Genomic DNA, 27,633 nt, shown 5'->3' with positions numbered 1-27,633 from the left:
CATGATGGTAACAGCCTGGGCTTCACTGGAAGCCAGGAGACCTGAGTTTGCCTATTTAAAGCTGTGTGACCTAAACTTTGGTTTCCTCCTTTATGAACCATGAGCCACAGTGCCTGACTCATAATTAATGCTTAAAATAAAAGTACATGCGGTTAAGATCGCACACTGGTTAATTAGTCAATGTTTCAGCAGCCAATTAAGTGACACAGGATATGTTTTGTTTCAGGGACAAGCGTAATTTATTTCTATGTTATATTTCATGTCACAAGCTGAACGATAGAAGCTGCCTGTCTATCCTCAGCCCTTTCTCTCTGACCAGCCTGCTGAACCCATCTGGATCATGCTGGCTTAAACTCTTCATTTGTATTCTACTGTGGGTCATGAACCCCTATGAGAATTTGGTTCATGACCAAATTATGAACTCGCCCCCAAGAAAAATACATGTACACATAAGCACACAAAGTCAGCATACAATAGTGATGGGTTCACAGAGTCCCTGAAGTATATCCTCAGACTCTGGCTGAAGAGCCTGGGTCTACACCATGGCCTGCAGAGGGCAGCAGGGCAGCTGGAGCCCACATTGAGAGCTGCATTCGGGAAAGCTGGGGACACTGTAGAACTTGATGAGCTTTTTGAAGGCACTTTTCTTCAGCATCATCATCTCTTCTGGAAACCTGGAAAAGATTCTGACCCTGGAGGAGCCCCCATTCTTCACAGATCCGTCTGTGGGTAGTGGCTTCTGAGCACTCACTGGCACGCTGTTGCAACTGAGGGAGCGCACCGTCTTCTTCTTAGTCTGCACAGACAAGTAACTGAACAGGAAGGAGGACAGCTTGTGCTTGGTGGCATCCGGGGCCTCTTCCGAAAAGCAGTCATCAACTGGGTCCAGCACGGTTTCATGATAGTGGCCGTTTTCCCTTCTCATGGGACCAGCTCCCATGCGCTGAGGCTGCTTGATGATCTTCCTGGCCTGCACTGGATCATCTCCTGCCCCATTGACAGACTGAAGGGACGTTCCACTGGCCAAGGCTCTGGCGCTCCTGATTTGGGGGATGAGGTTCCCAACCCGAGGGCTGGGTTGGGAAGTACAGTGCTGACTCAGGATGAGAGTGGCAGCATCTCGAATGAGATTCCAGTCTCTCAGTATGTCATCCCTAGTGGTAAACTGGGAGGTCACAGTGAAACGGATGATTAACTTGTCCTGGATAGTGGCCGGGATGAGGAAGAGACGGCCAGCTTTAGCTATTTCCTTTAACACATTTTCTGTGAGACAATTAGGACCCTGTTTGAAAGATAAAGAGATGCGAAGTCTCCATCACACCCCCTGTCAGCATCCCCAGAGCCCAGCATTTGTGTTTCCAAGAGGCTCTGGAGCACCACATAGCATCATGCACAGAGGGGCATGGAAGACGGCATTACCTTTAGACGAAAAGCCACCAGGCCAAGGTGTCTCTTGGCAGGAATTTCAAAGGAAGGGTCGTTTCTGACCAGAGATTCAAAATATTTAGCCATTTCAGTACCCTGGAATGGCAAATATAAAGAGAACTGATGTTAACAATCAGGCAAGGGAATAACTATGCATAAACTTTCAGACTGCTAGGTGGTTTTAAACCAGTGACATCTTTCCATCACAGAGACCTAAGTGGCGTCTGCCTCACTGTCATCTCCATTTGATTTTGCTCATATTCCAAGCTGGAAAATCTCCAGTGGCTCCATTTCCTGTCACACCGGATCCACCTCAAGAATTCATCTCAGCGCCTTCTTTCAACTCAGCCCTGGAACCCAGAAGGCATGTGCTTTGCAGTCCAGGCAACCTGGCTTCATCTCCTGGTTTCACAGCTACTTGATTGGCCAAGTGGGCAAATGAGGCACAAAACCCAGCCAATGCTCTGCATTCTCTGCCAGGTGCCTCATGCGAGCTGCATCTGCCCAATGGAAGAGACGCCTGCTTCTAGTGCACATAAAGATGCCATCCAAGCTAGTGGCAGCCCTGCCCCATCCTAAGCCTACATGTTTCACTTGCCTCTCAAACCTCTTCTCAGCCTGCATCCCCAATGCCCTTTTCATCCCGTTTCCAATATTCCATTCATGTCCTTTGCAGGGACATGGATGAAGCTGGAAACCATCATTCTCAGCAAACTGACACAAGAACAGAAAACCAAACATCACATGTTCTCACTCATAAATGGGTGTTGAACAATGAGAACACACAGACACAGGGAGGGGAACATCACACACTGGGGCCTGCAGGGTAGGGGGCTGAGGGGGTAATAGCAGGGGGTGGGGGTATTGGGTATAGCATTAGGAGTAATACCTAATGTAGATGACGGGGTGGTGGATGCAACAAACCACCACCATGGCACATGTATACCTATGTAACAAACCTGCATGATCTGCACATGTACTCCAGAACTTAAAGTATAATAAATAAATGTTAAAAAAAGAGAGAACATATTTTTACATTTTGTCCCTACCCACCATGGAAAGTTTTGTACCTGGTTAATGAATACAGAGTTTCTGCTCGGGATGATGAAAAAGTTCTGGAAATAATGGTGATGGTCACATAACATTGTGAGTATACTTAATGCCACTAAATTGTACACTTGAAAATGAATAAAATGATACATTTTATGGTATGTATATTTTGTCACAAGTTTAAAATGTTAAAGGCTTTGTATTATATGAATCTTTCACTGAAGTTCATATCATCTTTTAAAATGTCCTGGGGTTTTATCCTTTTTGTTTTCAACCTAGGATTATTAACTAAATAAGGTCAGGACTTGCCTTTTCTCTTATTTTAAAAAATTTCTCCAAGCATCTGGAAGATCTCAGTAAAATATTCACGAAGTAATTCTATCAACTAATTCTCATACTTGCTACTCTATTTCAAGAGAGGGCAAGGGAGTTGGCTGATCCTATCTTTTAAGAGAGATAGGGTCTTGCTCTGTCACACAGGCTAGAGTACAGTGGCCTGTTGCACAATCAAAGCTCACTACAGCCTTGAACTCCTGTGTTCAAGCAATCCTCCCACCTTCACCTCCTGAGTAGCTAGGACTACAGGCATGCACCACCATGCCCAGCTAAAGTTTTTCGTTATTTTGTAAAGCCGGGGATCTCACTAGGTTGCTCAGCCTGGTATCAAACTCCAAGGCTTAAGCAATTCTTCTTCCTAGGCCTCACAAAGTGCTGGGATTACTGACAGGAGCCACCATGCCTGACCCTGATCCTGTCTTTTGATCATAATGAAATGAGTTTCTACAAATCTCTCTCAGAGCCTCTTTCTCGCCTGTGTGCTCAGTTTCAAACAGCACAGGAATTTTGACCTGCTCCATTTCTAACCTGAGCCACTTCACCCCTCCTTAGGCAACCTGGTGGTCCCTCGCTCCTGGGAGGTCAGCATATTGATTCCAAACTTAGTACGGGCACTCGATCGGCATAGCACACCACAGCCCAGAACTCCTGGGCTCAATTGAGCTTCCCACCTCAGCCTACCCAGTAGCCGGGACTACAGACACATGCCATTGTGCCCATTGTGCCCAGCTCAAACTTTTCATTTTTCAGAAGGAACCAAAGGAAAGTAACTTCCCCAAGGTACAAGTGACAGCAGGTGGATCTCCTCCCACTGTGCTTTTATCCCTCCTACAACACATGCTGTTTGCAACAACAAAAGCAGAGGTCAGGAGAGAGAACACAGAGCACAGGCTGCACTGCCACCTCCAAAGCCCAACTTTACAGGTCATGAAAGCAGAGCTGCTGCTAGTGCTTCTATGTCAAGGGCAGGGACAGTGCAGCCATGGCCAAATATAGTGCCCTCCTGTGTTTGTAAAGTTTTTTGGAACACAGCATTCCCATTTGTTTATATATTGACTATGATAGCTTTTGTAGTACAGAGGTTGTTACAACAGAGTATGGCCCACAAAGCCAAAAATATTTACTATCTGGCTTCTTATAGGAAATATATACCAATCCCTATGGTAGATGATAGGAGAGGAGGAGGAGGATGATAATGACAACTTACTATCCTTAGATGAAGGAGATGATGAGGGAGGGGAAGAAGAAGTACTCATTGAGTACTTAACTGAGTAGTAGGTAGACCCTATGCTAAGGGCTGCATGTGTATTATCTCATTTAATCCTCCCTATAAACCTTTGAGAGAGGCAGTATCCTTTTCTTGTTTTTATAAATTAAGACAGCATGGCCAGGGGTGGTGGCTCATGCCTGTATGTAATCCTAGCACTTTGGAGGACAAGATAGGCAGATTGCTTGAGCCCAGGAGCTTGAGACCAGCCTGGGCAACATGACAAAACCCCGTCTCTACAAAAAATACAAAAAATTAGCTGGGCATGATGGTGTGCGCCTATAGTCCCAGCTACTCAGGAGGCTGAGGTGGGAGGCTCACCTGAGCCTGGGGAGGTCAAGGCTGCAGTGAGCTCTAACGGCACCACTGTACTTCAGCCTGGGCAACAAAGTGAGGCCTCGTCTCAAAAATAAATAAATAAATAAGGCAGACAAGGTCACCAAATAGTAAAGGGTAGAACTAAAAATCATTCTTTAAAGCACTTCTCTGTAATAGAGAAATACGAAATTTGATTTTATATAACTTTCGAAGATCTCAGCACAGTAGGCTCAGCGTAGTAGAAAGCAGCCCAGAACTATGAAGAATTTGGAATTGGGGGGCTTGAGGGAAAGTCCCAGGCCTTCTTCCCTCAAGCACAGCAATTATTCCCTCTGAGCATTGCCAGATTAGAGTGATCACCCCAAACACTGTGCTAAGAACCTAATGAAGAACTATCATTTATTTTTGTATTTAAGGAATTAGGCAAGTGTTAATAATTATCATCATAATCAAGTTGCAAGAGATAAAATTAACTCATATCAAACAACTTTATTTCAATTCTACTTCTTCTATTGTGGGACACTGGAAGAACTTTGAGCTCAGTTTTGCAAATGTGTTTGAGTAGGTGATCATAGGAATGCTAATGAAGCAGAAACCAGAACAGATGGAATAGGCAGAAAAGCTCCTGGCGGAAGCAGAATTCAATCCATTCACAACATTTGGAAAGGAGAGGGCAATTCGGGTGAAGGACACAGGTAAAGGTGCAGAGATGGACTGAGCATGGGGTCTGGATGGATGGATGAAAAGCCCAAGCTAAAGTAGGAGCTGACCATCAAGTCCTTGAAAGCCAGGCCTAGGAGTGTGGGCCTCATCTGGTAGGCAGTGGGGTTGCTAATAGGAATTCAGGGGTTTAACTCGCAAACAGAAGTGCTAAGGGAGGTTGATCAGGAGCTGCACATTGAATATCCAGTCCTAAATTGTAAGCAAAAAATGTTCCTAATTACTTGTAACCTGCACCAACCATTCCCCACCCGCAACCTTCCAGTGTTGAGTCTGAGTTTCTAGAAATAGCACAAAGTGCCTAAAGTTCCTCCATATTGTTGGCGGCAGCTGCTCCTTGGCAAACAACCAGTGGTGATTACAAAGGTAAAATTACCAACATTAAAACCAGTCATGTAAAACTGGAGAACATTACGTTAAGCAAACTAAAGCCAGGCAGAGAAGGACAAATTTCACATGTTCTCACTAAAACAGGGGAGCTAAAAAGTAAGCAAACTGAGCTCGTGGAGACACACAGTAGAATGATGGCTGGCAGAGGCTGGGAAGGGTAGCTGGGAATGGGGGATAAAGAGGTGATAGTTAACGGGTGCAAAAATACAGTTAAATAGATTTGTTAGTTAGGTGGCACAACAGGGCAACTACAGTTAACTATAATTTGCTGTACATTTCAAAATAACTAAAAGAACAGAACTGGAATGTTTCTAACATAAAGAAATGATGAACTCTTGAGTGGTGGATACCCAATAACCCTAATTTGATCATTGCACGTTGTATGCCTGTATCAAAACCTCACACATACCCCATAAATATATACAAAATTATTACATAAGAATAATTTTTTAAAAAATTTTTGAGACAGAATCTCATTCTATCTCCAGGCTGGAGTGCAGTGACACAATCCTAGCTCACTGCAACTTCCGTTTTCCGGTTTCAAGCAATTCTCCTGCCTCAGCCTCCCGAGTAGCTGGGACTACAGGCACACACCACTACACTTGGCTAATTTTTTTTTTGTATTTTTAGTAGAGTTGGGGTTTCACCATGTTGGCCAGGATGGTCTCGATCTCTTGACCTCATGATCCGCCTACCTCGGCCTCCCAAAGTGCTGGGATTACAAGCATGAGCCACCACGCCCAGCCAGAATAATTAAGTTTTAAAAATAAAATTTTAAAAAGTCATAGTTACTGCTTCCACCACTTCATTTTGGTTTGTGTTTGTCTGACCAAGAAGGAATTCCCTAGAGGAAAGGTGGAAGGACAAAGACACACATAGGCAGAAAGGACAGTGTCTTCATTTTCTACCACCGCTTTTATCAGGGGCTCTTGCAGAAATGGGAGAAAAATTCCAGCAGTCAGAGTTCTTATAAGTCCCACCTCTTCCATGAAGAGCACAGGAGAGAGGCTTTGCCTGTCTCATTTACCTGTGTCCCTTTCAAAGCACAATACTTTTGTATTTGCTGAATTGAATAGAAATAAAGTAAACCAAATTGGCCTTCCATAAAAGCCTGTCAATGCAGGGAGGTTTGTTCCAGACTTAGTACTGAGGGAATGTGTTCTTTTCCTGGGTCCACAAGGGGGAGTAGTTTTAAGGGCAAGAATTTCCCAGCGCCATGCCCGCCTCCCATCCCTCTCCATCCGGGAGATTTAACGGTTTATGTTTGAATTTGCGAGCCCGGGAAGAAACTAAAAGTCAATCACTCCAGCGGAAGTTCTAAGAAACTCCTTTCATTGGCCAGGGGTCTTGGAGAAGGTGGGGGTTCCTTCCAGGTTAAAAGCCCCCTTCTTCCACACCCCTGCGGACTCCATGTTTGAGTCCCCTTTCACAAACACCCTCATGGAAACTGTTTTTCTCTCTCCTGGATTTCCCCTCTGGAGTCCCCCTCCACACTCTCATGGAAGCCTGTCTTCCCCTCCTAAACTCCATCTCTCTCTATTCCCTTCCACTCAGTGTGGAAGCTGCTTTCCTCTCCTGGATTCCATCTTTCTGGATTCTCTCACTCAGCGTGAGAGTTAGCTGTTTCTCTCTCCTTCTGCTGTTTCTCTCTAAATAAATCACTTTCTACAAACACTTTGAGTCCAGCATTTACTGCACCAGGCTCCCCTCTCTCATTCTTGAGAGGGCAGGAGACCAAGAACCTAGAGAAACATCCTCTCAGGGGAGCTGAAGTCACCCTGAACCCCAATATTACATTTTGGCGAGCCAGCCAGAAGAGGGTAAGCCAGGAAAGGGGGTACAGCCAGAGAAGAAGACTTTAAAATCATGAGGAAAATCGTCCCCATTCTGTCCTATCTCTTTAAAAACACCTGAGGCGGGCCTCAGAGACACGGCCCAGCCCTTAAGCGGCGCAGCCCAGCCAGAATTAAAAGTGAAGTTTTTTTACCTCCAAGCTTTCTCTCCGCTTTCCGACTCCTTCTCTATCCTTCAGATATTATCTCTGGAACCAAAACCTGAGGGAGCCTGTGGGGCAGAGCAGGGGAGCACTATCCCCAGGGCCTTTTACTCCTTGCCATCAAGGAACAGCCCAGCCCCGGGGTCAGAACCCAGATCACGGAGGTCGGCGGAAGAAAACCAGTGGGGAGGGGCGAGGTACAACTGCAGCCTATAGGGGACCAGGGAGTGCCGCAGCCTGGCGCAGGGTTCTGGAAGGCCTTCTTCTGCCTTCTCCAGTCCCAGGCAGCAGTGTAAAAAGGTTCCCCAGGTTGCTCGCCTGCCAGCCAAGGGTCCCTGTGTTGGCAGCAGCTTGGGGAGCGGTTCTGATGGGGTCAACATGGCAACCAAAAGCCGCAGGGGTGGGGAACTCAGGGCAGGCCCAGCAGTGGCTGCGAACGCGGCTTTAAAACCGACTCGGCAAGTGGCTTTTTTCCTCTGCCAGTGCGGCTGAGGGAAAGGAAGCGGCTGATGGCCGTCAGCCCCGCCCAGCTTTTAGGCGGGCCACACCACCTCAGGGTGCAGCATTCTCATTCAAAATACGGCTTAAGAAAGCTTTCTGCCTGCCCTTAACACAAGTGGCCAGTTTGCCCAGTTGGTCGAGGTATAGGGCCTGCAACTGCAAGTTTGCTGGTTCTAATTTCTAGTGGAGTCAGTCCTGAGTTAGAGAAATCTTTTGGAAAAATTCAGAAGAGGAAGGCTACGGGACTTTGTATTTGGTATATAATTTGTCTTGCTTAGGATTGGCTCTCACTAGCAGAACTTTTCCATCTAGAAGATCATAGTTAAACCACTTCTAGGGCCCAAATAGTCAATGGCAGGTCTCAGAACCTACAATGGAAGATGGCTTAGGGGAGAGGAGGCCCGAGTCCTGAGGGTATTGTTCCAGCCTCAGCCATGCCTGGCCTGACTTCTTTGAACTGTGTGCTCTAATGGCCCCTCCTTAGCAGTTTACCATTCTGGGGCAGTTTTATAATCTGGCTTGTGTAAATTGGACTTTTGCTGGGAAATATTGGTACCCATCTCCTGAGCCTCACTGGCCTGGTCAGGGCTCGTTGGTACGTGACAACCCAGTAGCTCCTCTCATTCCACACCTCTATGGTAGTCACTGGAGGTCATGCAGGCAGTCAGTGTGAATGGTCCCATGACGCTGGTAGGTTGTGATTGGAATCCAGTAGATGGGAGGCCCTCTGATAAGATGGATCACACATCTGGGGCACACGAAATTTCAGGGTACTGACTGAAAGACATTTCATTTCAGTACCCATTTTACCCAGTGGACGCCTCAGATCAACGAGGCTATAATTTCTTTAACTGGGGTTGTGGGCATCCTTGGTGTTCAATTTCAGCTGGGTGCTTCTATTCCCAAGTCCCCATTAAAATGTATACTGAAAAATTGGGACCAATTTGACACACAGTCTTTAAGGAAGAAGCAGCCTATTTTTCTCTGCCAAACACCGTGGCGCAATACTCCCCGCCGAGTGGAAAACCTAGCCCCCAAAGGGAAGGGAAGAAAACCCAGCAGCTTTCCTTGAGCAATTGTGAGAAGCTTTAAGGAAGTATACACCCCTGTCAGCAGACTCCATAGAGGGTCAGTTAATACTAATGGATGAGTCTGTTACTCAGTCAGCAGCAGATATCAGAAGGAAGCTCCAGAAACTGGCTTTGGGGCCTGAACAGAGTCTAGAATCATTACTAAACCAGGCAACCTTGGTGTTTTATAAGAGAGACCAGAAGGAACAGGCTGAAAGGAACAGGAGAGATCAGAGAAAGGCTGCTGCCTTAATCATGGCTTTTGGGCAAGCAGACCTCAGGGGCTCAAATGAGGGAAAAGCTTGGGTTAGCTGCCAGTCTGGCAGAACTTGTTATCAGTGCAGTCTGAAGGGACATTTTGTAAGACATTGTCCCCAGAGGAATGAACCACCATCTCCTCCATGCCCGCTGTGCCAAGGGAATCACTGGAAAGCACACTGTCCCAGAGGATGAAGGCTCCCAGGGCCTTAGGTGTCTGACCAGTGACCCAATGGCAGGACTGAGGGTGCCTGGAGTAAGTGCCAGCACGAACCATCACCCTCACAGAGCCCCAGGTAAAGCTGACCACAGAAGTCCAGGAAGTCAATCTTCTCCTGGATGCTGACACAGCCTTCTCAGTATTTCTCTCCTGTCCTGGAGACATGGTGCTTGTTAAATCTCTCCCCTCAGATTCTCCCTCTCTAGGCCCATCTTGGGAAGGACCATTTTTGGTTATTCTGTCTACCCCAGTGGCAGTTAAAGTGGTGGGAATTGACTCATGGATTCATCACACTCAGCTGAAGCCTTGGACACCTCCTGAAGAAAGCCATAGACCCTCCACTCCGCAGCCTGAAGTTCCAGGAGACAACCCTTCATATCCCTGTGAGCCATTAGAAGATCTGCGTATGCTTTTCCAACAAGATCCTCTGGGAAGTAACCAGTCATAAGTCTACTTTCTATCCTGGCATTAACAGGACTATAACCCTCAACTTTGCAATCTCTCAAACTCTGAGTATCCTTTTCATAGTGGGTAGGGAATTTGTCTTTAGAAAAACTGCTACTACTTTGTAAACCAGTTAAGTTTTGTTTTGAACATAGAACTCAGGAATCAAACACAGGACTAAAAATCTTCCAGAAACAGTATTGTAAAGCTTGTTTAGCAACTAACTGTCCTGGCTGTATTCTCTCCTAGGCTCATTTATAACCATTCTATATTTGTTGACCTATGGGCCTCTCATCTTTAACCACCTTGTCACATTCGTTTCTTATAGAACTATAATGTCACAAATAATTCTACTGCTGGAACACCAGATGTCCTTGGCTCTTGGGCTCTATCATGGACCTCTAGATCAGCTTGCACCCTGAAAGTCTCCCCTCTGGAGGAAACTTCAACAGCAGGTCCCCATCTATGCCCCATTTCAGCAGGAAGTAGTTAAAGAGGATGGACGTCTGTAATTCCAATAGAAGTTGGGCTTTTCTGTTCAGAGGTGGATAATGAGGGAATGTGTTCTTTTCCTGGGTCCATGAGGGAGAGTAGTTTTAAGGGCAAGAATTTCCCAGCACCATGGCCCCCTCCCATCTCTCTCCATCTGGGAGATTTAACGGTTTATGTTTGAATTTTGCGAGCGCGGGAAGAAACTAAAATTTAATCACTCCAGCGGAAGGTCTAAGAAACTCCTTTCATTGGCTGGGGGTCTTAGAGAAGGTGGGGGTTCCTCCCAGCTTAAAAGTCCCCTTCTTCCACATCCCTTCCACTCCATGTTTGGGTCATCTTCCACAAACACTTTCATGGAAGCTGTTTTTCTCTCCTGGATTTCCCCTCCAGGGTCCCCTTCCACACTCTCGTGGAAGCCTGTCTTCCCCTCCTAAACTCCATCTCTCTCTATTCCCTTCCACTCAGTGTGGAAGCTGCTTTCCTCTCCTGGATTCCATCTTTCTGGATTCTCTCACTCAGTGTGAGAGTTAGCTCTTTCTCTCTCCTTCTCCAGTTTCTCTTTCTCTCTCTAAATAAATCACTTTCTACAAACACTTTTGAGTCCGGCATTTACTGCGAACTGCACGTGCTCCCCTCTCTCATTCTTGAGAGGGCAGGAGACCAAGAACCTAGAGAAACATCCTCTCAGGGGAGCTGAGGACACCCTGAACCCCTGAACCCCAATATTACAGTAAGTCTACCAGTCCAAGCCAGGAAAGCTTTGTTTCAAGCATAATCATAATAGTGCTAAAAAATTCAGCCAGCTGTGACCATTAAGGTAATTCCAAAGCAGATATGATCCTACCCTGGCCACACACACTTCCCCTTATTTACTTTCTCTTTCTCTCTCTACAAGCCAGACTCTGGGGCCATCCCTCCCCAGTGCTCCATGACAGCAAGAGGACAGGCATCAGGCAGCCCTCGGGGCATTTGTGCAAAGTGCTCCTCCTGCTAACAAAGAGAATCAAGTCCCAGGAGCTGAGGAACAGGCCCAGACACCTGAGCCAGATACCACAAGTCTCCTGGGCAGATCGGCAAAGCAGAAACCAGCCTTCCTCACCATGAGAAAACAGAGGAACACAGGCTCGGCCCCCACAGTGGCATGCTACATACATGTCTGACATGTGCTTGAAGATTCTTCACCCCGAAGGACCGAATCACGAACCAGAGTTTAATAGAGCGAAACCGTCGGCTCAGCGGGATCTGCCAGTGCTAAAAACAAAGGAACACAGTGCTTATGGTTAGAGACAAGGGCGCCCCACTCCCTTGGGCATTTCTGGGCATTATCCATTGCCTGCCCAGCCCTCTAGGGATGGACAGTGTCACCATGACTCCGGAAGCTGTTGCTAAGGAATTAGCCAAGCTTCCCAAGAGCTGCCCCATCATGTGACCAAATCACTGATGAAGGTGGCCAATAGTCGCTTGTCTGAAAGCCAGACAAGTGGAAATCAAATCCATTACCCTGAACCAATGAGAAGCGAACTTTGCTTTAAAATGCCGCTTTAAACATTTCATCCCAGCCCAGGAATTCAACATAAGGGCAATACAAGTTTTTCCCTAAATGAATCTATATTCCTTGAATAGCAGAAAATAAAGTTCTATTTTGATTTCCCCCGAAATGTAAAGTATAGTGGTTAGAGCACAGACACTGGAGCCCCGCAGACCTCGGTTTCACCTCCAGCTCCATCACTTACTAGCTGTGTGACCTTGGGTAGTGCCACCCCACTGGCTCATCAGTCCGTGACATAGAGAACAAATTGCACCTTCTGGGGAAACGGTGAGAGGACAAAGAACACCAAGAGCCTCAGAAGAAGTTGTCAGTAGGTGTTGGCTATTCAAATGATTTTAAAATGTGAGCTACAAATCACAGCAGCATTTCTATCAAGAGCCAAGATGATCCCTATTTAACCTCACACTGCCTCGTCAATTTTCCTGTGAGCTTCCTGTGATCTGAGAGGCATCACTCCAGCTTTCAGATTTCAAAAGAGCACTCAAATTTCTGCCTCTATTAGATGAATATTGACCCTTTGTTCCTGGTGGCCAAATTCAACAGAGCTTAAAGTTCAAGGTTGTAGTCACCATAAATCTGAAAATTTTCAAATCAATTTCAGACTGATTTCTCAGATCTGAAAATAGAGCAAAGGGTTTGGAAAACATTTGCAGTTATTTTAATGAGTCACATGGTTTCTAATGATGTCTCCCTCAGATGTCAGAAAGCTTGTACCACAATGTCTGTTGACTAAAAATAAAAGTTTGTCCCATTGAGTATTTATGTGCCTATGCACAAGATTATCAAATCCTCATGAATGTCCTCACCTTCACCCTTCACCCCAGTTTCCTGAGCCAGGCACAGTTGGGACATCATCTCTTTGTTAATGGACAACGTTTCCCCAGCATAAAAGTACTAAGCCTGTGATTTCCAAGCAAAATTCTGTTGTGCTGAGGACCAGCTTGGGGGCGTTTGTGCCAGCAGAGGGCATCAAAATCTGAAAATGGAACAAAATTGCTGTAACAGGAAGAGCGTCAACTCTACGTCTTGGCCAATGGACACTCCAAGAGAATAATGAACAGATGATAGAGATAATCTCTTAAAAGGCTCTGGTTTCCAAATGGTTATAGCCAATTTATTTCATAGATATTATATATAAATAATAATATATATTACTTCATATATATTATTATTTGATATATATAGCTACTTTATTTGACCAGCAAATAAACCAGGATAGGCATAGGTGATTTTATTTTGATTTCTTCATAATCTTTCTTATTCCCATTTGCTCCTTTTCTTGTCACTAATCTAAAACTGATCCATGCTAAATCAGCAGAGTGGTTCTAACCAACGTTTTCTGTTGGATCAGTAAATCTGGATGTATAAAGCTGACAGTGCTCTTCTTTAACTTGAGGCATATCCAGCCTCCTCTGTGTCCTTTTAAGGTTTTGCAGGGCTCCCCTGCCAAGGCCAAGGTAATGCTCCCTCCACTGGTCCTCTCTGTCCAGTGGGAGGGGGAAAGGAGGGAGCTACTCTGCTGTCAGAGAATCTAGCCCTGATTTTAGGTGATTCCAGGACCCCAGGGAGTAAGCACCGAAGTCTTCTCTCCTGGGATGCTGCCCTATTTCTGGCTCATCTCAGAACAGAACTGAGCTTCTGTTCAAAGCTGCAGCCACCTGGGTGGGAAAAACATTGCGCCCAGGTGAGAGTAGGTGTGAGGACCCTCAGGATCATGACAAAGATAGCAGCTTCACTTTTCTAGGAGTTTCTTCATGGACTTGAAAATCAAATGCATAGGATTAAAGGTTGGGGAAGGATAAGTGAAAAGCAGAGCCTTCTGAGTGGAGAGGTAAAAAATAGTAAGGTTTCCCAGAGCAGAGCTGGCAAGAGTTTACTGTAACATTTTTATTTTTTTTCTTTTTTAATTTTTATTGACAATGTGCATTTTGAGTACTGTAACATTTTTATGAGTTATGTGGAAGAGAGAGAGCACTGTAAAATCATCAAACTCCTGGGAATGAACCCCAGGAAGATCCCGAGGCACTGTGGTAAATGAATTCAAAGGGTAACATGAAATTCGAAAGAGCAAGGGTGAACATAATGCTCTTTGGTTATGATGGCCCAAATACACTCATAGGAGAATAGGCATCAATTCACGCTCAGAAACCAAACCTACAGTTATCCCTAAAGATATCTGACTCCGTTGGGCTGTTCTAGAATTTTTAAATTTTACTTCTAAAGGGTCTTCTCTCACCACCAGTAAGCCACCAGACTTACTGCTGCAATTCTAATAAAAAAGCTTCAAAAATCTAAAGAGGGTGTGGGCTTGTCCAAGGGAGAATAGCCAGTATAATTACGTGATGACGAAGCTATTATTTTAAGACTAAAAGGGAAAGACACTTCAATTGTCCAAGAAGATAAGAAAAAACCATCTCTTCACAAGGAAGAATTCTCACAGGGATCAGACACTGCTCTCAGCACTTCAGTGTATTAATTCATATAATCCTCACAGCAAGCCTAAGAAGCCAGAATTGTGGTCATCAGCATCATTTTACACAGGAGGAAATATGAACACAGAGTTTAAGTCACTTGCCCAAGGTCACACAAGTTAGTAAAACAGAAAGCCAGGACTCCAACATATGCCATCTGGCTTTAGCACCTACAGGCTTAACCACTTTGTCATAACAAATCTCTGCAGCTTCAAAGAAGAGCTTTCAGAAATATGCCTACCATTTATTGAGCACTTGCCACACAGTTATTGTACTAAGTGATCTACACGTGTTCCCATTTAAGCTTCACAACATCCTGTGAATCAGTGCCACTATTCTCATTTTGTAGATAAGGAAAGCAAGGCTCAGAGAGGTCCAGTTAGTTTCCCAAAGGGCCACTGCTGGAACAGAATTCCAAACCAGGCTTGCCCCTATTCTGCTCTGCTGCCACTGTTGGCCAGGTTATGTGTAATACATTCGTTTACATCCCTGTCTCCCCTACAAGTAAAAGAAGGGCTCATCCTCAAACTGTGGAGTCAATTTGTAAGAACTCATTTCCCTAAGGCAAAATACTGGCTGAGGATGTAGGATCAAGAGAGTTAAGGTTTGCTGGGCACTGTGGCTCACGCCAGTAGTCCCAACTACGAGTGAGGCTGAGGCAGGAGAATCACTTGAACCTGGAAGGTGGAGGTTGTGGTGAGCCAAGATGGTGCCACTGCACTCCAGCCTGGGCCACAGAGCAAGACTCCTCTCAAAAAAAAAAAAAAAAGAGAGCGAGAGAGAGACAGAGAGGGTTGAGGTGCAGCCAGTTGGGAAAGTCAGGAATGCTTGGAGCCTTCCAGAACCCCTCACACAAGTCCCGCAGCCCATCACTACCTCTACCACATCACTACCACAATGCCTCTGTCAGGGACAAAAGGATAAAAGCGATTTCAGCAAGAAGGCTCCTTCCCCACCAGGGAAATTCTCCACCCTGCCCTGTGCTGGGTAGGAAACAAAAAAGATCACCCGAGATGGAGGCAGAAGAAACTGGTCACCTGTGGTAAGGAGAGCATTTCTGGGAAGTTTAAAATGCCACAATTATTCAGGAAATGTGGACCCTGCCTCAAAGGCTGGCCTCATTTTCTAGGGTTTTTAACCATTTTCTGGGTTTCATTCTATATGCTTAAGCGCAACTGGAAACCAAGGTATGCACTGGCAATATTATGGGATGAGCTCACAGTGTGCTGCCTTTTGAAGGGAGCCACCATCCGGAGTTTGGGGGATCAGACACCAACAGTTCCCACTGGCCACCCAAGACCACTAGGCTGCCCCTCCCTGGCCACTCACCATGAAGTCGGTGGCCACGCCTGAGTTGGCATGCCTGAGGTAGATGGGGTTCACACTAAACGTCTGCTGCAGCTTGTACTTATCCTTGACCCTGTGGGTTTCCAAATGGACATTAATGGCTGAGGTCTCTCCAGAAGAGGCAAGGCTTTCCAGCATGTTCGGAGCTGGGCTGCTACACTCACCAGAACCCAGTACAGTCAAAGTGCACCATCATCCACTTGGAAGGATTAAAGGTGAAGGAGTCGGCATACTCAATCCCCTTCAGAAACCCCCGGAACTCGGGGCACAGGAAGGCAGTGCCAGCATAAGCAGCATCGATGTGGAGCCACAGCCCCTCACGGGCACCTGAGGAGGCAAGCATCACCTGGCTGGAGGGCAGGCACAAAGCGGGGAAAGGCGTCTCTTACCTAGCCAAGCTGAGTGGTGGCTGCAAAGAAAATAGCTGGGGAAGGATGATGTGCTTTGGCTAAATGAGACATGGAGAGGTGTGGAGATGAGAGCAGGGAGAGTCAGTCTGAAGGAGTGGGGCCGAAGGAGGCATCCTTGCCTCCTAATGGGAAAGTCTACGAAGCCTCACCCTTGCCTTTTTCTTCCACTGGGTAAAGGGCCAGCACCCTCTTGGCCTCAACCTAGAACATCCTGGCACAGAAACCAATTTCCCACCAGCACAGAGAGCAATGTTAGTGCACCTAACGTAAAAGTTAGATGGAAGGTGTCTCTATTTCCTAGTGGTGTCTTGCTTGGGGGTTAAACAGTCCCTTTTGGGTTTCCTCTCTGCCTTTAATCTTTCCCATGATTTCCCCTGCCTTACCCTTTTCCTTTTCTGAAGCTAGAATAGAAAGCGTTTCTATTCTAGCCTAATTCACACTGTATTTTGGATAGAACCTGCATTAAGTAGAGTTCAACATACAAGTAAGAGGATGAGAAAACCAAAGACTCTCCTCCTGTCACCTCCTAGGACAGGAGGCAAGCTAGGGCAGCTCGAACTCCTGTCACACCACTGGAAAAGGCAATGTCCAGGGATCCCTGGAAAAGCCCTTCATGACCTTTGGTGGTTCTTCCCATGTCTCTGCATTGACCAAGAGGAACAAGAATAATCCCATAGAGCTCGTTTCAGATGCTTGCTCTAAGAGACCTTTAAAAATATATTCCTTATCTTCCTACCAGAGAGGACAGATACTTACAGATGGGGCCCAGCTCTGACAGGCAGTCAAATGCACAGACCCCAGTGGTCCCTAGTGTTGCACAGACCTAGGGGAAAATGGAGGCAAGTTAACATGGGAGAGTAGGCTCATGTGACACATTTGGCCTGAGAAAGATTTCACCAGAGACGTGATCTACTCCCATCCATCCCACCAGAACAGTGTAGATTTCAGACTGTGTTTTACCATGGCTCATAAGAAACACATTTTATATAGCAATCTAGTACATGTATACATGTGTATGGGAACAATACATACACTGGCTATATGTGTGCACTCTAGTATTTTTTACCATATTTCTTTTTAATGCTGGTTATAACCCACAAAGTTTATTCCGTAACACACCTATGGATAGCAACTCAGGATGTGTAAAATACTGTATGGGAGGGCCTTTCTGCTTTTGTATGCAGCATGTTACTTACCTGAATTCTGCCAAAATTCCTTCCTCACATCCAAGTTCTATCATTCTAAGCTTAGGCATATAACCTGACTTACAAAGACAGGCACCAAGCCCCGTTGCTTGTCTTCCTCAATGGCCTTCTGAAGAGCTTCCCCTCGGAGTGAGAAGTTGTCATCCACAGGCAGAAATTTCATTTTCACAAGGGAAATCAAACCAGCCTTTTCCACGGAGGAGTGAGCCTAGAAGGGCCACAGAGACCTGTCAGCAAAGAGCCATACTGGAACGATCACTCTCCAGAACTGCTGAAGCCTAAGACTTGGGGAACCAAATACGATCATTGGAAGCTTGTCTTCCCTACAGTTGTTGGAGACAAACTCCCAGGTCTGAGCTGCCTGGAACCCCAGCGTACTCACATCTAGAAAAACATTGCTCAGGGACCAAGATTCTAGAAGCCAAGCACCATCCTGAAGGGCTGTCCTGCATGGGACAACTCACCTGGTCAGAGGCATAGGCCACGAGTTGAGCATTCAGGCAGGACTCATCAGCATCAGGCTCAGACATTTTCATTTCCAGGATTTTGTTCTTTCTTGCTGCCAGCAGGGCAATCAAGGTGGATTCGCTGACTGTGCTCTGCAGGGGAAAAGGATTATCATGGCATCCTTTCTGTGTTCTCTTGCCAAATTTCCCCAGGTTTCATAGTTTCTCTCTCTCTCTTTCTCTCTCTCTCTTTCTCTCTCTCTCTTTCTCTCTCTCTCTCTTTTTGTGTGTGTGTGTGTGTGTGTGTGTGTGTGTGTGTGTGTCACAGCTACTCTCAGAAGGAAATACACAGCTCCTGCCCAAGGTGCCCATCTCCCTCCCCAGCTTGCATTCCTATTCTGCCTTCTAAAATCAGCTTGCATCTAATACCACCCTCTCTATTAGAGAGGCCACAGAAACTGAAAACACAATGTTCTGTCCCTCCTGGATATATTTGTTCCTCATGTAAAATATGTATATATATATATATATATTTTTTTTTTTTTTTTGAGACGGAGTTTCACTCATGTTACCCAGGCTGGAGTGCAATGGCGCGATCTCGGCTCACCGCAACCTCCGCCTCCTGGGTTCAGGCAATTCTCCTGCCTCAGCCTCCTGAGTAGCTGGGATTACAGGCACGCACCACCATGCCCAGCTGATTTTTTGTATTTTTAATAGAGACGGGGTTTCACCATGTTGACCAGGATGGTCTCGATCTCTTGACCTCGTGATCCACCCGCCTCAGCCTCCCAAAGTGCTGGGATTACAGGCTTGAGCCACCGCGCCCGGCCCATGTAAAATATATTTAAAAGAAGAACTCTCAACTTATTACACAAATGGAAATGGAGTTGATTCCCCAGGGAGAGAGGATCCTGGCCTGTGCCAGAGGCTGGTGACTTGGGCCCATTTACTTGCCAATAGCTCTTGTGACCTTGGGCTAACATTTCCCCTCCAGAAGACTCTTTTCTGTCTATGAAGTGGAGAGCATCCCTTTAACTGCTTGCCAGGATGGGAGTATAGATTATCCAAACGTGTTGGGTAGGATTTTGCTCTGACCATGATTGTGGAAATCTTCAGGGCCACTTCAGAAACTTCGCAGGAGACTTTATGGTTCCTCATCATTCATTCACTCAGTCTTTGGTATTTTTGCTTCTTGAAATATTCAAGAGACCTACAGCTTTATTATTATTATTATTATTATTATTATTATTATTATTTTCCCCCTTGAAAGTAAACATGATTGCTAGACCTACAGCTTTTTAAAGACCTGGAAGACACTGTCTTGGAGAGTGGTGTGGACCAGATCTCACAGATACTAAGTGCCTGGTAGTTATTCCATAACAAGAAAGCTATTTATGTAAAGACATAGCATAATAATAATACTTAGCTGGATGCAGTGACTTGCGCCTGCAATCCCAGCACTATGGAAGGATCCCTTGAGTCTAGGAGTTTAAGACCAGCCTGGACAACATAGTGAGACCCTGTCTCTAAAAAAAAAAAAAAAAATAGCCAAGTGTAGTGGTGCACACCTGTAGTCCCAGCTACTTGGGAGGCTGAGGTGGGAGGATTGCTTGGGCCCAGGAGGTGGAGGTTACAGTGAGCCGTGGCTCCGCTGCACTCCAGCCTGGGCAATAGAACAAGGCCCTGTTTTTAAAAATAATAATAATAGTATCAACACCTTCCATCTGTATTGCAATTCATAGTTTACAAAATACTTTCTGGCATTCCACTTTCTCCTCACAACACCTCTTTGAGATAATTATGATTCTTGTCACACTAAGATGAGGAGAGTGATGCTCAGAGAGGTCATGAGACTAACTCAAGTTCACGTGACTGAGCCACCATTATAGGTGTGAGCCACCATGCCCAGCCATGATTTCTGTTTAAAAGAAGAATTCATCTAATCCTCGCATATACTCTTGGAAGGAAATAGTATTATTATCTCTATCTCATGGATTATAAAACCAGGAAACATACATTAAAGTAGAATTCAAGAATCTGAGGAATCTCAAAGGTCTCAGAACCAAGCCCTCAAGAATGTCAAGGATTTGTAGATGCAAAAGCACCTAACAACATGTGTGGTCCATGGGAGGCACCTAGAAAGCTCCACTCCGTGCACTACTCTTGAAAAAAAAAAATATTTGAAGAACTATCATTTGACAGCTATCCAAAAGATAGGGTCAGAGGATACCATTTATCAGTTTATATTGTTAATTGCTCTCACTGCAAGGCATCTCCTGAACCTAGCAGGGAGAGAAAGAGAAGTCCTCTCCTTGTCTTCTCCTTATCCCTCTTACTGTGAGACGCAAAATAGGACAACAAAAAGGAATTGTTAGATTATAGACTAAGAAAGCTGAATCAAGTCATACTGCAAATTCAGTCATGTTTTGGCTTTTTAATTTCTTTCAAAGGAAAGAGAGAAGAAGAGTGGAGAAGGTGGGAGCAGTTCATGTGAAGGAAGCAGAAGCTGAGGTGGGAGTAGAGGAAAGCTGTGATGATGGTGGTGGTGGTGATGATGGTGTGGGTAACACGGAGAAACTCCATGGAGAACGGGAGAATTGCCAGGTTAGGGTTTGGCTTATCTTTCACTACTTATCCCTCATACTAGCTGAAGCTTTGCCAATGGAGGTACCTGCAGGACGCCTCCGCCCTGGCTGCCAGGGTGGTGGTGCAAGAAGTGCTCTGGAAGTCCCAGCATTTTTGCCAACCAGTCCATGACGTTCATCTCCAGCTCCGTGCATGCAGGGCTAGATGCCTGAAAAAGAAAAAGAACTTCAAACTGCACAGCCCGAGGGCACTGAGATGCCACCACGAGCTCCAGAAACATGTCTGCCCCTGATGGTGTCAGTGGGAACCTTTCTGAAGAAAGGTCAATGTCAGGCTCTGTGGCCCTCTCCCAGTCCACTCTCTAAACAAAAAGAGAAAATAGGAGGGATTTTGGATTCATGCTGCCCCCAGTGAGGCAAAGTCTCCAAGACTCTATGGAGAAACAGCCTTAGAAATGGTTGGCTTGGATTTGGTTCCCCAAGTCTCTAAAATACATAGCTGAGAAGTCCTCAAATGCCCAGTGGGAAGTTTTAGTATTAAAAACACTCTTTCCTAGAAAAGATATGAATACCCCCACCCACCCACCCACATACCCTGTAAGAGTTCAGGCTTAACATAAAAAGATGTTCTAAAAGGCTTTTGGCACCGTTTAAAGCTGAGTGGTGCTTAAGGGGTTATTAAGGGAAGTCTTAGGACATATCTCCAGCTACTGAAATACAAGAGCACAGGGGAAGTGGTGACCCAACAAGCATCAAATTGCTTAGTTAAGGTCACGAACTGTGCCAATAACTAGACCTGGCTCCAGACCTTATCTGTGCCTCTGTGAGTTGTGTGATCTGGGGGAGATACATTACTTAAGCCTCAATTTCCTTACCTACAAAATGGGACCAATACTTGTGATTCCATAGGGTTAAAGGATGAGATGAGAAAATTAAAATAAAGCATAAGCTTAAAGAATGTAGCCATTGTTAACACTTCTTGTGGAACCATATTCAGAAACCAAGACAAAATATGTCTGCTCTGTCCTAGGATGCCACTCCCTGCTACGTTCCCCATTGCCAACAGTTACAGCCATTGCTACTCACCCAGGTGAATCCCAAGCAGTTGATGGCATCAGCCAGCATGTCTCCTAGCAGGGAGGGCCAAGAGGTGAGGGCTGGGTAGTAAGCATGCATATGGGGGCTCTGCCAATGTACCACCTGGAGGCAGAACATGCACACAGTTGGCACCAGGAGGCATTTCTAGGAGGCTTTCTTTCTCCAGAGACCATCCCTGGCAAGCGGAAGTGTCACTCTAGAGATGGGCCGACACTTTTAAGCAGAAATACGTGATACAACTCCATGAAAATCACTGTTGTTCTTGCCACTCACAGGGCTCATGTCCTATGCTAGATCATCAGTAAAGCCTTTTCATATATGCTAAGCCCAGAAGGGTATATGACAAAGGAAAATCACTATAGTAGTCTGGTTGTGGGATTCTAGGTGGTATTCACATTCATCCCCAACACTTACCCTTCATGCCTCTCCTGCCCTTCAATGAAAGGAAGGGCAGACTGTGAGCTCCAGAAAAGCAGATTCTTGTTTCATCCATTTCTTGCAAAAGTCATCTTTTGTTTTATGGAGCACTGAGCTCTCTGGGCATGCAACTCAGAGGGTCAGGGTGAATGGGTTCAAGGCTGTCCTTAAGCATCACATTGAGAATGCAGTGAGGAGAGGAGAGGGTAGAGAGGAGAGCCCAGACCAAGCATATGGGAGGGCAGCCTCCAGGCTAAGCCTTGAGTCCACAATAGAAACCGAATATAAGGAGGAGCTGAGCAGGCATGGAGGGGCCCCCATCAGAACTCTGAAGCAGCACTGGTGGTTCATCAGCTTCATGAATTATCTAATCTCTCCTCATCGCACTGCTCTGCAAGCATGCCCTGTTCATTTCTGCATTTATGTCTCTGAGCAATGCTGGGTCCCCTGATAGAAAGCTACTCTCCATAAAGACATGACCTTCCAAAACCTGCCAGTTCTTAGAAAGCTACTAAATATTCATTTCCTCCTCAAACTCTCCCCCTGCTCCCACATCTCCCTTCAATCCCTTCCCTGAACGATGGAACACGATAATTCTAGATGTTTCATTCTACTGAGGATTCATTTGATAACATCTTAGGGCATCATCCTGTTCTTTACAAACGGCACAAATACTTAAGAGTCCTTCAGGAGCAAGGACCTTGTCCTGGACAGCGTGTATAGTACAAGGAGCATACAAATTAAGTCCAAGGATACAAGTTCCAGTCCCACCTTGGTCCCTAACAAGCTGTGTCACCGTGTAGATTTACCATAAAGCTAATGAACTTAAGATCCAACATACCATGTTTGTATGAGTCTCTTTTTTTTGAGATTCTTTTTTCTTTCTTTTTTTTTTTTTTTTTTTTTTTTTTTTTTTTTTTTTTTTTTTTTTTTTTTTTTTTTTTTTTGAGATGGAGTCTCACACTGTCGCCAGGGCTAGAGTGCTGTGGCGTGATCTTGGCTCACTGTAACCTCCACCTCCTGGGTTCAAGTGATTTTCCTGCCTCACATCCGAGTAGCTGGGATTACAAGCGTGCACCACCGTGTCCAGCTAATTTTTCGTAGTTTTAGTAGAGACAGGGTTTCACTATATTGGCCAGGCTGGTCTTGAACTCATGACCTCATGATCTTCCCACCTCAGCCTCCCAAAGTGCTGGGATAACAGGCGTGAGCCACTGTACCCAGTCTCATTCTTTTTTTTTTAAAGGAGGTCCCAAAAAGTGTTTACAGTACAGTCTCCATGAAACCAGAAGCCTCTCCGAAACCTCCCTCAACCTCAGTTTCTCATCGTAAATTAAATCCTGTCTCATAGGGTTGTTGTGTGGGTGGAGGCGTGGGCAAGAAATGTGCAAAATGTTAAGCTCTAACGTTAACGGTAAACTAATCACGTGGGTGACAGACACATCACATATCCTGACTTGACTCAGAGGAGCAAACCTCTTCCTCTGATTTTCACCATGCAAGAGACATGATCGGTAATAACCACATATCCTCCTTCCCATGCTTTCTCTTACTTACTTTTCACAGGACCCTGATGGGTAGGGCCTACCATTATCTCTGTTTCACAGGTGAGAAATGCGGTTGGCAGAGAGAGGCCATATCCTTGTGGTCACACATATCCCGTAGGGAGAAGGGGCTGCAATGAGACAGAAGCCCAGACACCCGAGCAGGGTGGTGTCCTGACTTTTCCCCTGGGGATGCTCTCTCTCCCTCATGAAAAGTAAATGAAGATTGTCTAACCAGTGTTGGAATTAAAGGAGAAAGAGTGATTTTCTTCTCTTATTGTCTAGGTGGTGGCAGGAAGGAAAAAACTAATGTAACTTTCAGTGAGGCACTGAGAAGATGAGTAAGGAAAGGGCCAGCTGCTTTCTGGCCAGCTCTCAGAGGCTGGTGTGGCCTGAGAGATGAGTTAAGAGATTCCACCCTCATTATCACTGTGTTTAGTGACAGTATTTTGGAAACCCCAGAGAAAGGCTTCTACCTCCTAGCCCTATCAAGAGACAATTGTCTGTTCTTGTAAGATAAATAAGATAAAATACGCCAGAAGAGCCCTTATCAAAAACAAACAGACCTCTCTTTCCAGAAATGAACCTCATTGACCATACCCACAGCAACTGCTGGAATTCCTTTCAATCAAATGAATCAGCTCATTTCCACCTCTTCTGACCGTTGCTTTCAGTCTCACTCCCAGATTACCGTTAGCCACTCAGCAGATTACATTTTACAGAATAAAATCCATGAGATAATCTTATCAGGATCTAGCCTTACTGATATTGACATTTTCAAAAGATGCTTGTGAAATAGGCTGAATGGTCAAAGAGATGAGTGGCTTTGTATGAAATTGCCCTCATGGTCAGGCACAGTGGCTCAGGCCTCTAATCCCAACACTTTGGAAGGCTGAGGCAGGAGGATCACTTGAGCCCAGGAGTAGGAGACCAGCTTGGGCAACATAGCAAGACCTTGTCTCTATTGCTTTAAAAAAAAAAAAAAAAAAATCAAAATTGCCATCACTTTCTGAGTTTGAGTATTTTCCCACTTCTGCCTCTAGGTATATTTTTGACACATTTAAGTCAAAAGTTCTTTGGAAATGATGGAGGTAAACCTCAAGTTGGACTCAGGAAGAGCCTCTAAACATGTGTGGTTCAGAGCACAAATGCCCTAAGCAGGGAGATGAAGAACACGGCTTGTGTGTGGCTGCACAGCCAGAGAGGCAGTGCTAGGGGCCCAGGTATAGCCAGGCACACTCAGGCACTCGCCAGTAGAGGTGACAGAGGGTAGGAGATACAGCAGAGCCTGTGAAGTAAGGCTGGCCTACGTTAGAATTCCGGATCTACCAGGTACTAATTCTGTGACTTTGGGCAAAACAATTAACTTCTCTGAGTATCAGCAGTTTCCTCATCTGTAAAAGAGGGTCAATGGGAAGATTAAATGAGATAGCATGTAACGTGGCCAGCACAGAGCTGGCACATGGCAAGGAGCCCCGCCGCAGGAAGGGAGTCAATGCCACTTTAGCATGAGCACAATGGCAGAGTTCCTCAACGCCGGTGGCCGGGGTGTCATCACCGCCCATCAAGGCAGGCCCCAGCTCAACCCCATGCATCAGCCAGCTTCCATCAGCTTCCTGGCCCCACCAGCACTATCCCAGGCTGCACCCTCCTCTGCCATGGAAAGTATCAATGATTCAGGGAAAGTCTCTTCTTCTTCTTGAAAAGCAGCTCAATCACCAGACCTCAGAGGGGACAGGAAAGGATGCTGAGGCTCACTCAGTTTCCTGGGCCAACGCAACCTGGTAACCAGAGTGTTCTTGCAGGGTATATTCCCCGCTTCCTTCTTTCTCTTTGGCGTGGTCTCAGATATTGTATAAAGAGTCCCTAGCTCTGCCGTCAGGGCCAGGCACTACCTTCAGCTTCCTTTCCCCAGTCTTACCACTCACAGATGTCCTTTCCCCTCAGACAAAATGTCCACTTCTCTACCCATCCCATTATACTTCCACAATTCTGCCAGACTGTGCTCTGGGATGCAGGTATTCTGGCCAGCCCTGCCCTGGCATCAGAAACCTCATGCCTTGGCACAACTGGGCAAAAACAAAAAAAAGAAACCTAATGCTAGTCAAAGTCCTGCCCTCCACATGCCTAGCAAATGGGCTGGGATGTTGGTGACCAAGTGGCTGAAGGATGCATTATCATCCCAAGCTGACCCAAAGCAAGTCTTTCTTCAGGCCACCACCCATCCTCCTGTGCCCTGAAATCCAGAACCGCCCTGTGGTCACTGTGTCTCACCCCAGGCATTATGATTCGTTCAATGTCCCCAAAGATACTGTCCCAGTTGTCGGGGTCCTCAGGAGCACTCTCAGGCAGCTGGGCTCGCAGGTAGCCAGGCTGCACGTCCGGCGTCACACGTCTCTCCCGCACAGTGCTCAGGTACTGGCAGATGTAATCCACCATCTCTCTCCCTAGAAGTGACACAGAGAAATCAAGCTCAAGTCCCCTGACGACCTGACTGATTTGTGCCCATCCCTCCCATGTCCAGGCCAAGAGACTTGGTAAAGAAGGAGATGGATTCATGGGCTGAGGGAAGGATCTGATCTCCTGCACAACCTTATCTTCAGAATTTAAAAAAAGAGTGAGGGAGTGAATGAATGATGGACAGAGTTTCTGAGCGAGCACATGAACAAGAGGGGAAATCTCCAAAGCAAAAAACTCTAGCACCAAAGTGAAATGTTTCATTTCCTTTCCCCTTCCTTAATCTACTTCAGTTTTGACTGTATCTCCTGCCTGTCTTTTCTTCTCAGAAACAGAACATCTATGAATATATGAATAAGGAAGAAAAAAAAGTCAAGTCAAACACTTCAAAACTATTGCAAAGTATTTATCCTTTCAGGTCTCTCTTCGGTACCTCTGTCTCTTGCTGTGTGTATGTGTGTGTACATAACTCTTTCTCTGCTCAATATCTATTCCTTAGTACTTCCTAAGCTGCTTTTACCTAGGAGGAAAGGGAACTCATTTTCTGCCCTCTGCATCAGCTTATGCAAACTTCTTAAGAACAGAACCAGCCCTAGACAAAACTGATGAGAGGAAGGTAGATTCGCAGCATGCTGTCATCTTTCTACTCTCCCCCAGCCCTCTCAAAGCCTGGTGCTTCTCCAGCAGGGCCCCACCAGAGATCTGAGAGCTCTAGACCTAACCCTCCACTGGTCCAGGGACAGTGCTAAATGTATTTGTGTTCCACCAGATGATGAATGTCCACAGGAACCTGCTCTCAGCTAACAGTGCCTTCGGAAAGCAACAGAATAAGCTCATGCACACTAATTAGTGAGGAGGAGGATATAAAAAAATCATAGAAGTAAAGACATTCAAGATTCTCTTTTAAATAATTACCTACTTTCCTTCTAAGGGAGAGCCATGCCTGAAAACTGAATAACCACTTGGTTTGGCTTCATACAGAGTAGGCACTTACTAAATACTTATGAAATGAATGACCAAATGAAAGAACACTACTCATAGATTCACACATAAAGAAATACATGTTAAGAAAGAAAAGATTTGCAGTGATTACAGAATATTGAGAAATTTTTTTCTATTTCAGAATATGAACACTCTCGTTTTCGCATTTAATGGCCCAGGGATCCAAATCCTCTATTTTGTGAAAAAGTGGGGAGGAAAAGCAAGGCACGGTAGTGTAGACATATGTGAGAGTGGGTATATGAGGGAGCATGAAAGAGTGGTTCAGAAAAGTTTTACACTCTGATCCCACATTCCTTTCGCAGAAAAAAAAAATATTGCTGGTGCCAACTTGCAGAAGGCAATTCTAATGCTCCTGTCAAATGTCACCCCAAAATCTAAGGGCCACCCACCAGCAGCTGTTCCTGCAGGAGTAGCAGCAGGGAAGGGGGCCAGGGATGCCCGTCGCTCACCTCTCTCTCTGTACTCCTCAGGCTCCATCATCTCCCTTGGGCTCTGCCTCCTTCTCACAGATGCACACACAGGAGGTGGAAGGCACGAAAGGCGTGGAGCAGCCCGGCTTCCCTCTTGCCAGTCCTGCGCACTCCCTGGCAGCTAGCGTGGGCCCTTTATTTAAAG

General features: G+C 45.8%; 1 protein-coding gene across 1 annotated transcript; it reads right to left on the bottom strand.

Annotated features, from left to right (window-relative positions):
* Positions 1-222: 222 nt before the first annotated feature.
* On the bottom strand, positions 223-27,633 carry HDC (histidine decarboxylase). Its single transcript, XM_017544937.2, has 12 exons — positions 27,468-27,633; positions 25,834-26,006; positions 21,587-21,700; positions 20,587-20,709; positions 17,934-18,068; positions 17,534-17,677; positions 17,021-17,087; positions 16,019-16,181; positions 15,837-15,927; positions 11,640-11,738; positions 1,420-1,521; positions 223-1,282 (listed from the first exon to the last, which is right to left on the bottom strand). Exons 1-12 carry the CDS (start codon positions 27,496-27,498, stop codon positions 536-538), a joined length of 1,989 nt encoding a protein of 662 aa, XP_017400426.1. The 5' UTR covers positions 27,499-27,633; the 3' UTR covers positions 223-535.

The sequence above is a fragment of the Cebus imitator genome, unplaced genomic scaffold (genome assembly GCF_001604975.1).
Source record: "Cebus imitator isolate Cc_AM_T3 unplaced genomic scaffold, Cebus_imitator-1.0 Scaffold9, whole genome shotgun sequence".
Lineage (NCBI taxonomy): Eukaryota > Metazoa > Chordata > Mammalia > Primates > Cebidae > Cebus > Cebus imitator.
This window is presented reverse-complemented; position numbering and strand designations above follow the sequence as displayed.

Excerpts from the sequence above, each read along its gene's own strand:
- HDC (XM_017544937.2), bottom strand. The coding sequence starts at position 27,498 with ATGATGGAGCCTGAGGAGTACAGAGAGAGAG. Across the intron at positions 20,710-21,586 it reads ACTGCTTGGGATTCACCTGG|GCATCTAGCCCTGCATGCAC; the intron begins GTGAGTAGCAAT and ends TTTCTTTTTCAG. Across the intron at positions 11,739-15,836 it reads GCGTGGCCACCGACTTCATG|CACTGGCAGATCCCGCTGAG; the intron begins GTGAGTGGCCAG and ends CTTTGTTTTTAG.